The 10,324-nt window shown below is 38.9% G+C and overlaps 1 protein-coding gene and 1 long non-coding RNA gene across 2 annotated transcripts; one reads left to right on the top strand and one right to left on the bottom strand.

Moving 5' to 3' along the window:
* Nucleotides 1–5,618: 5,618 nt before the first annotated feature.
* LOC145116592 (taxadiene 5-alpha hydroxylase-like) lies at nucleotides 5,619–7,462 on the top strand. Its single transcript, XM_079052927.1, has 3 exons — nucleotides 5,619–6,553; nucleotides 6,775–6,962; nucleotides 7,051–7,462. Exons 1-3 carry the CDS (start codon nucleotides 5,623–5,625, stop codon nucleotides 7,348–7,350), a joined length of 1,419 nt encoding a protein of 472 aa, XP_078909053.1. The 5' UTR covers nucleotides 5,619–5,622; the 3' UTR covers nucleotides 7,351–7,462.
* Nucleotides 7,463–7,618: 156 nt separating this feature from the next.
* Nucleotides 7,619–9,708, bottom strand: LOC145116593 (uncharacterized). The gene is made up of 2 exons (XR_013712200.1): nucleotides 9,104–9,708; nucleotides 7,619–8,816 (listed from the first exon to the last, which is right to left on the bottom strand). It is a non-coding gene; the product is annotated as an uncharacterized LOC145116593 (long non-coding RNA).
* Between the last annotated feature and the right edge of the window lie 616 nt (nucleotides 9,709–10,324).

The following is a 10,324-nucleotide window of genomic DNA, read 5'->3' as shown; positions in this document are numbered from 1 at the left end:
GTTGTCACAGCAATCGGGTAGGTTTTCGGTGTTCCGGACAGTTGGCAGACAAGTTGGGACCAGGGAGGTCCCGGTTGTTCTTAAGGAAAACAACTATGTGGCAGCAAGATGAGTTGGAGTGATTTCAATGATTTGGGGTCCGTGTGTGGAGTTGCTTGTCATTCGGGGCATATACTAAGTTGTTTACAGTTGGACTAAATAATATCAGAAGTTGAATAGCCTGTTGGGAGATAAGTGCAGTGAACTTGGCAATGATTCGATGTGGGCGGTCTGTCAGGGAGACAGACCATCTCGAGACTCCAGATTTCAGATTGAGTAAATGTGATCATGTTGCAAGGAATTCGTTTCATCTTCGGGTTTTAGAACCCTGCAGGGTTGGTTTTGGTTGCCTTGGAAAGGCTATGGTATGCTCGGGACCGTGTCCATGTTGCTCAGGCTGCTTTGCGTGTCAGGATTGGTAAGGAATGATTTCGAGGACGAAATCTGATTCAAGTGGGGGAGAGTTGTAACATCTCGTTTGAAATTAAATAAATAATAAACTATAAAACCCGGAGATGTAATTTCTATTATTATTTTATATATTATTGTAGCCAGAAGCAATAATATTTAGCGGTGTTGGTTTCGGGGAGTCAAATGATATGATTTGGAGTTTCGGGGGTTAAAGTGTAATTTCAGGATTTATTTTGTAAAGATTTTCAGAAGTCAGGGGCTATTTGGTAAGATTGGGACTTAAATTGAAAGGATATTGAAATGCGGAAGGCTGAATGGTAATATTTGGATTTAACTTGAAAAGAATCAGAGGAGGAGGGACGGGAAGTGTAAAATGCGTATAAATTTAAAGTTGAAGACGGGTTAAACCCGTCACCCTCATGTAACTCCATATATATATCATAGTGTAAACCCTAACCCTAGGAGGATACATCAGCCGCCAACCTTATGTCCCCCACCACCGGCCGCCACCGCCTCCCTTGCCTGTTGAAGCCGGAGAACCACCAAGATGCCACCGTCGTAGCTCCTGTCGCCGATGAAGACAAGAACGGTTTTGGTTGCTGTTACCGCTGTTGTGGGTCGCTTAACCTCCCTTTCTCCAACCCGCCATCTGTCACGTCACCCGGTGTCGCCGACTGTGAGTCGTGACCGCCGGTACTGCTGTCAACGAAGGCAAAGGACGCCATTTATGTGTGCAGTCGAAAGACCTTGGCGGTGGCCGACCTTGTCCCTTCCGATACGGCGCAAGTGTTTCCTTTCTCACCCCTGTTCGTTGCTGCTGTTAAGATCCGTCGTCCGTCGTCACCGCCATGCGGCTGTTTCGCCTTGTCTGAGGATCCCCGACCGTTGCACGCCACCAGGTGGGTGCTTGTGTCCGTTTTGGCATGAAAAGTCGAGTGATGTTGTTGCTCATCGTGTTTATGCATGTTTTCTGTTGGCCGGAACTATAAGGGAACCACCATGGCGGCCAACCATGGTGGCTGCCACCTTGTGCCACTGTCGGCCACCACAAGGGTGGCTATGCATGTGTGTGTGTTATTTTGTGTATTTCATTTTGGATAATATGTTGTATGATGTATTGTATGGCCGGAAAATCCGAAGAAACCCACCACCACCACCACCGTGAGGTGGTGGCTGTCGCTTTCTGCTGCCACCAGCCGCCGTGTCGGTGGCGATGTGAATTTGTGTATGATTGGATGCTTAGAAACGTTTTTGACTAGAATCATAACGACCACCATGAGGTGGTGGCCGCCGCCGTGAGCCGCCGTTGACCACCACTACCCGAGGTGGTAGTGGGTGGTGCCCGACTTAACTAACCCTAATTGACCTAGTGAAACCCTAATTTGATCCAAAACTTCACAAATGGACTAATTGGAATGCTATTGGATTGGAAACCCTAATTAGGGTTTAGAAAACCCTAATTTTGGATATGTTAGTTTTGGATTTGCCGGGACCCACGTTGGACCATTGGATTTGGAATTTTGAATTACACCCGACCACATTGTATGTTTGGACTAGTGAAGTGATGGACTTAATGGATTAAGTCCTTAATGGGTTAAGTAAGAACACTTAACCCTAATCGTCATTTTATGTGAAAAACCCTAATTAGGTTTGGGTTCTTGTTGGGCCATTTCTTGGACTGGGTTGCTATAGGCCTTCGTGGGCCAAATGGGAACAAGTTTGTGGACTAAGGAAATTATTGGGATTTAGGATAAGGCCCATTGGAATGGCTTGGGCCCAATTTGGAAAATTGGGCCATAATTGGGCCTTGATGATTATGAGATATTGGACCATCGGAATGCCAATTGTTTGGACTAGAATAAATTGTTGGGCCTCAAGATAAGTTCATGTAGAGGTTTGGGCCCAATTTGGAAAATTGGGCCATATGTTCGGCCTTGGTTGATTATTGGGCTTTTGGGCTTTCAGAGTGTGTGTTTGGACTTTGGTTTTGGACCAAGTTAGGTTAAGGGTAAAATAGTCTTTTTACCCCAATCATGGACTTATGGTTATGTATTGGAACTCAATTATTAATTGGGTGTTGTTTTGATGTTAACAGTTCGGGAATCTGTCAACCAGCAGCTAGAGTTTTATCCGCGGGACTTCAGCAGTGCGAGGTGAGTCTCCTCACCATACCAATGGGTCTAAGGCACCAAGGTCGGCCCATTTTGTGATATGTGGTACACTAGCTGATGTAGAGATATGTGGTATGATAGTTAGCTATATGCTAAGTGGTATGCTAGTTATTTATGTCATACTTGCAGCGAAGACCATGGGGGAGCCCATGGCGCGTGGATGTCAGACCATGTGGGGGAGCCCATGGCTTTCCAAGTAAAGACCATGGGGGGTCCCATGTCACTTAGGTGTAAGACCATGTGGGGGAGCCCATGACATCCTGGAGTAAGTCCCTAGGAGGAGCCCACGACATCCTTATATATTTATATGCATTGTTATGTGATATGTGATATACTAGTTGTTTATGTGATGTGTGATATGCTAGTTGTCTTTGTGATACTTACATGAAAGACCATGGGAGGAACCCATGACGCTTGGATGTCAGACCATGTGGGGGAGCCCATGGCTTTCCAAGTAAAGACCATGGGGGGAGCCCATGGCACTTAGGTGTAAGACCATGTGGGTGAGCCCATGGCATCCTGGAGTAAGACCCTGGGAGGAGCCCACGACATCCTTATATGCTTATGTGATTGATATGGCTTATGTGATTGATATGGCTTATATGATTGATATGGCCTATGTGATTGATATGGTTTATGCGGTTATGTGGATTATGTGGATTATGTGGGGTATGCTCTGGGGAACTCACTAAGCTTCGTGCTTACAATTTTGTTTATGGTTTCAGGTATCATTGGTTTGGAAAGGAAGGGTCCGGCTTGATCGCAGCGCACACACACCCGTGTTTTCCGCTTTATGTGATTTTGGGACGTAACTCTAATAAACGTTTTAATTAAGTAATGTTTTGAATGATTGGATGAAGTAACATTTGTGTTTGACTATAATGAAAAATGAAATTTGTACCCTTGATTTTTGGGTAGTTACACTATTTCGACAACATAAATCATTTGTTGAATTACTTTGAATCGACTTTTGTAGGAACTGAACATTAACTTATTATGTCGGACATCGGTTTTCTCATTGCAAACAAGTATGGACGTTAATTTTTTAAGCAAACAAGGTTCATTGACGTGCTTACCACTAAGGCTTGGTCCATAAGATATCCCAACTCATATAGTTATTGTTATCGTCCTTGTTTACAGTAATCATTGTGTGAAAGTTGATTTATAAGCAACCTATCTAATGCTTACCGTTTTTCATTAGGTTGGACGGAGCGCCATGGGAAGGAGGGGCTGGAAGTGTTCCCGCACATCAGAACACAGCACCGTCCCTGCGGGAATGGAGGTGCGGGATAGGGGTGGGGTTGCCGCATTATCTCTTGGGTTGTGATTCGTCCAACATTTTCCTTTTTTTTTGTAACCGTTAAAAAACGGTAGAAATTTGATTTTTTTTTTTTTTTTTGCTAGGTAATGGCTATAAGTCCGAAAATTGCAATATATATATATATATATATATATAACCCTTTACCACATCTATAAATACCCACACATTTTTTTATTGTTTTTCTACTTATTTAAATCTTAGTTTTTTTTATGTAATTTTTATTTTAATTAATGTTGTTAATTAATTTTTATGTTTATTACTCATTTCAAAAAAAAATTATAAATCTTAAAAATCATTTTTTTTATTTAAAAAAAAATAAAGTGAAAGATCCTTCTCATACACACCCCGACTTTTGGTGAGGGAAAAGATGATGTGACAGACAAAAAATGAAGGAAGTTTTCCGCACACACGCTGAAGTCATATGGAGAAACCACATATCACAATATTCCGTTGAATGAAAAACTATGGATAACTTTTTACTGAATGCCTACACAATGATTTTGTAATATTCCAAAAGTTATTGTATATGATAGTTATTTGATAAAAATAAATTTATATTTTAATAAATTGTTTATTTTAGTTTTTGTATTAATGCCTTTCAAATAATAAAAAACAACAATCATAATAAGCTAATAAGAATAATCTAAATAATAATAAAAGATAACAAAAAAACGTTAAAACAAAATAATAATAAAAAACAATATAAGACAAAAAAATTCATGAGGGTGCATGATATTGGAGGTAGATATAGACTACCCTGTCTTTAGTTGCTTGATTGTATCTTCAATTGCTTGATTGTAGTCAGATGAAAATTGATTTCATTTATAAAGTCTTATGAATCATGGTGAACCATTAAACTTCATATCTCATGATATTTCAGTCGTTTTATACCATTGTATACCATGATTCACATAGAAATTTATATCAGTTTACAGAATCATGATACAAATAGATATAATACATAGGTGATTAGGTGAATCATATTTTTGTGATGCACCCCGTAAATTTATTATTTATATATGATGGTTACACTTGCATCCTTCAGAAAAAGGGCAGTAATCTTTTACGAGGACCGCTACTAATTGAGTTGGAAAATATCAACACATTAAAAAAAAAATGCATCAACAACAAAAGGAACAAAATCCATATCAAATCTCGAGATCCTCTAGTAATAAAATTTAAAGACGCGTTCAAAACACATGACATGACAATGGAATTAGATTCTTAATGAAAACTTAAGTGAACTCATTCGACTACACCTATAAACGACTAACTTCCTTCAATCATAAACCCTACAATAGAATCTTCGAGTTTGACTTAAGATTTAAAAAAAAAAAAAAAAAAAAAAAAAAAAAAAAAAAAAAAACATTATGTTTGATTATTAACATAAGTTATTGAGCATGTTTGACTATAAATTATAAAAATAAAATAAAAAAAACACATTAAAGGAATTGAAATAGAAAAGACTCAAAGAGTGTATTTTCCCAAAGGCAAGGTGCACATGCCGCTTATAACATGAATCTTTTTAGTCGGCCCGACTTCAGATTTAATCTGCCACCCCCAAAAACACAGCTACTTTTATATATAAACAATTAGTTGACTCGATACCCAATTTCATGTTTCCAATCTCTATATAAACTCGACATCTTATAAACCAAACATGAAACAACATCAACATCAATGGCTACCTTCATCTTCTCTCTCTTACCTCCAATCATCATCATCATCATCATCCTTTACAAAACCTACAACCAACCAAAAAAGTCCAAACTACCCTCCGGCCAAATGGGTCTCCCTTGGATCGGTGAAACAATCGGATTTTACAGAGCTCAACGCAGGAATCAACTGTTCAATGACTTTTTCCAACCCAGAATCAGAAAACATGGCAAAGTGTTCAAAACAAGACTCATGGGATCACCAACTGTGGTGGTAAATGGAGCTTCAGCTAACAAGTTTTTCATGTCGAATGAGTTCAAATTGGTGATAAGTTCATGGCCAACTTCTTCTGTTGAATTAATGGGAAGGAATTCGATCATGGAGAAACAAGGGGAATCGCATCGATGCCTTCGCGGAATTATTGCTTCCACACTTACCCCATCCGGGCTTCAAGAAATCGTGCCCAGAATGTGTGATTCCATTCAGAAACATTTACAGAAGAACTGGAATCACCAGGACGAAATCAGCCTACATCGGTCAACGAAAATGGTTACTTTCACTATTGTTCTTAAATGTTTATTCGGAATACGGATTGAACCAGAATTGATGTTTCCGGTGTTTGAGAAGGTTCTAGAAGGTGTTTTGGCTGCTCCGGTGAACTTTCCGGGGACAAAATTCTGGAGAGCTAAGAAGGCGAGAGGGGAGATAGAGAAGGTGTTGGTTGATGAGGTGAGAAGGAAGAGGGAAGCCATGGAAGGTGGTCAAGAAGAAGAAAAAGGCATGCTACTTTCGATGTTGGTGGCGGCTTTGATCAGAGGTGAGATTACAGAAGCGGAGGCGGTTGATAATGTCGTTTTGTTGGTGTTTGCAGCTCATGATACAACTTCTTATGCTATTTCCATGACATTCAAGATGCTTAATAATCATCCCAATTGCCATTTTCGTCTCATGGAAGGTACATTTTAATAATATCTAATCAATGTCCTATAAACTGTCGTTTCTTTCTTTTGTTCCCATTAAGTCATGTATGAGACTATGAAGTCATTATAGTGACTGAATGGATAATGAAGTCATGTATAGTTTATTCAGATTAATTGTTTGATCCATTAAACCTTTTTTTTTTAATTAAAAAAAAAAAAAAAAGCTCCTTACTCGACGTTTTATCTTAATTCCTAGAGCATGAAGAGATTGCTAGAACGAAAAAACCAGGTGAAAGCTTGAGCGTTGAAGATGTGAAGAAAATGGAGTACACATGGCAAGTAGCTCGCGAGACCATGCGATTATTCCCTCCCATTTTCGGGTCCTTTAGAAAAGCAACAACTGATATCGAATTTGAAGGGTTCACGATTCCTAGAGGATGGAAGGTGCAAACAAATAGAAAGTAGATGGGTGAAATGTGTAAATTCATTGACTCTAATGACTAATCTAAAGTGAAATGTTGTTGTGTAACAGGTGCTTTGGACGGCATATGGGACCCATTATGATGAAGAGTATTTCCCGGATCCGATGCGGTTCGACCCGAGTAGATTTGCGGATCCGGTTCAAGCTTATTCGTTTATACCGTTTGGTGGTGGGCCCAGGCTGTGTGCGGGGTACCAGCTGGCAAAGTTGAATATTCTTGTGTTTGTTCATTATGTTGTAACACAATATAATTGGTCACTGATATACCCTCAAGAGCCAATAGTAATGGACCCCCTCCCCTTCCCTTCTAAAGGGATGCCTATAAAAATTTCTCCCAGATCTCATAACTAGGTTTTGTTCACTTCACTGTAACTGTAGTTTTAACTTTTATTTTACAATCAGCTTTTGGGTATTTATTTATTATATTTTACATAAAGGAAGATACTGAGAACATGTGCTTTCTCTTGCAAAAACAATAAACAAGCTAGTCTATCTTTTGCCTACTCAGAATCTTATACTGACCTCTTTATATATAAAGATAGAGGAACTACATTACATGGTTAAAAAAAGGCATATTAAATAGGAGTAATTGAAATGGAATCTAAAGTTACACAGGAGAGGATGAAACCACGGCCACAGTAGTTTTATATTGTCATGGAAGTCCAAAAACATGAAAATTGCCAATAAAATTTGAATCATAAAATCAAAATGGGCTCACCGAGTGTGAGTGTAACTCATATTCGTGATGTTAGATTTAAGAAAAAAGAAAGGGCAAAGCACTCTGTTTTGGAGAATTTCATAACTTGTTGCTTTTAGTCTTTCATATCTGAGATACTGGAGAGTGTTTCAATATCAAGTGAATTTGGCAAATATGGTACTGATTCAGCTGAAGACATATGTCCAATACAGCAAAGTTCAAGTCAAGTTCTAAAGTCATCTTATAATCCTGTCCAACTTCTTGAACCATTTCATTGAACTTTTTACTAACGGCTTGTGAGCTTCAAGAGTAATGCACTTGATATCAGCCTTGACGGATTTTGGAGATTGTTGGAGTTAAAGCTTCAAGAGTAAGAGAATTATCAACCATGGCTTTTATTAGGTTAGAAGCACATCTTACTTCAAATAACTGTACTGACCGTTACATAAAAGAAGCCTGTTTTGTCATAAACGGTCTCTAATTTTGCATACAATGTTGTCATGAACTGGACAACTGTTGCAAGTCAATGAGACCAATTTCTGGTCAATGACCCACTCCATTAATCTACTCATGATAAGTTCAGAAACCGTGTCTTCTGTTTAAAAAGGGTGGATTTTTATAAAACTTATAATATAATAATCTTTTTCTTTAATGCCCAAGTTTCATCAACCGAATGTGTGGTCAAACATAAGTAAGTACTGAGCATCACCTTTTGCAGCCCATGTGTCTGACACTCAAACTAATTTTACCTGGAAGGGCATCCAACATTTCAGTAACTTTTTGTTTCTCTTTGAGGTAAATTTCTTTACAGTCAGCCACGACACCATCAAGTCTTGCAAGTTCATACAAGGGTTGAACTTTTCTAACAAATATTTTGAACCCAACATGTTTCCTTTTTGAAGTTAGCATTTGAGATACATCATGATTTGATCTTCTTCTACATCTGATTGAGTGATTTCTTAAATGTGTGTTGTTCCACTGGTTCTTGAACCACTGAGTTTCTTCTTACAAACAGCAATACATACATCACCTCTTTTGAGCAGGTCAAAGTCTTTCCAGACTGCTGATTTCAATCTACTGCAATCAACTAGTACTGCCTCATCAGAAATCTCCATTGAATCTGCATCCAAATAAATAAAAGAATTTTGATATGACAGGCTTAGAAATGTTTGATACTAAATCATATTGCACATTACATAAGAAAGCATGTAAACTATAACCTCTTCCAAATAAGAGGAATGAATTGCAGCATACATTAAAAAAAATAAACCATGAACTTCTTATAAGACATAATTTAAATTCAAACCAGCAACTATTATATGCACGGATTAACTGTACAAAATCAAAATTAGAAATTAACATAAAGGAACAATCATCAAGCGATGAGAACCCCAAATACCGACTTACCCAGTTCTGAGATGTAATTTGATAGATTTGCAGGAACGACCCATAGGTAAAAACCCAGTTTTGACCCGAATTGGATCCTAAGACAACAAGCGTAAGGGGGTAAACGCCAAAAGGTTATAAACTAAACCCCTATTGGAATCGGATGGGTGAAAACGCCGACTGGAAAGAATCGGACTTCGGGGTTCCCTTTTACATTTAAAATACAAAAGCCAACGAACAAACGGGACTACATCAAAGAGAAAGAGAATTCGAGAGCTTATGTGGTCATGTGGTGTACTCCTCCCGTTGCCCATGCTGCCCGCGATTTGAAGACCCAGCCCGTGGTCGTCGTGGCAGCCCGAAGCGGTTTCCCCTCGATTGTTTATTGCTCGATTGAAAGTTGAAAGATGGTATAACATGTTTGAAAGATAGAGTGAATAACGGAGAAAGGGGCTAAAGTGGCTCTGACGTGGCACAAATAAGTACACCCCGTTGCCTTCTTTTACAATACATGCCTAAACAAGTCGCAAAGAAAGATGATAGAGGAGGAAGATAAAACGTACAGAGAGTGTGAAGAAGTTGCGATTGCAGATAGAAAATGGTGTTTTCATTGAGGGGACCTACGAGAGACGATGTGCAGAGAGATAGGAAGGTAGTATTGGGGCCGGAGCAACCGTAAGAAGGAACCAACCCGATAAGCATAAATTTTGGACCATAGGCCCAAATAACTGTTGGGCTACTAAATCCAATTGGTGCCCCGATAATACATGACGAATCCAAAATTAACCATCTAAGCACTATATATAAACGCTTCCGTTCGAATGTTTTAGGTTCGAATGTTTTAGGTATGGATGAACATTAGAACCGTCGGAACCGGAACCGAATCGAACCGAAGCCGGAACCGGAATTGGTAACAAGGTCCGGTTACCGGTTCTCCATTTTTATGAAAACCGGTCCCGGTTCTAAAAACCGGAACCGGTTTGACATTTTTCCGGTTTTTAAAATGTGCATAACTCACTCATAAGAAGTCGGAATTATTTGGTTTTTTTTCCAACATGTAATTTGGAGTTTGTAATTCATTTTTTACTGTACAAACATATGTTTTGGTTAGATATTGAATCAGAAACATGCCCCGAAAGAGAGAATATTGATGCTGCGTTTTTTCTATTTCAGCAAAAAAAAAATTGAATCTGTCATATTTTTTTAAATGAACATAACTCATTCATATGACGTCGGAATTAC

The sequence above is a fragment of the Lactuca virosa genome, chromosome 5, assembly GCF_052849685.1.
Source record: "Lactuca virosa cultivar CGN04683 chromosome 5, Lactuca_virosa_CGN04683_v6, whole genome shotgun sequence".
NCBI lineage: Eukaryota > Viridiplantae > Streptophyta > Magnoliopsida > Asterales > Asteraceae > Lactuca > Lactuca virosa.
The sequence above is the reverse complement of the archived record's forward strand: the minus strand, read 5'-3'. Positions and strand labels throughout refer to the sequence as shown.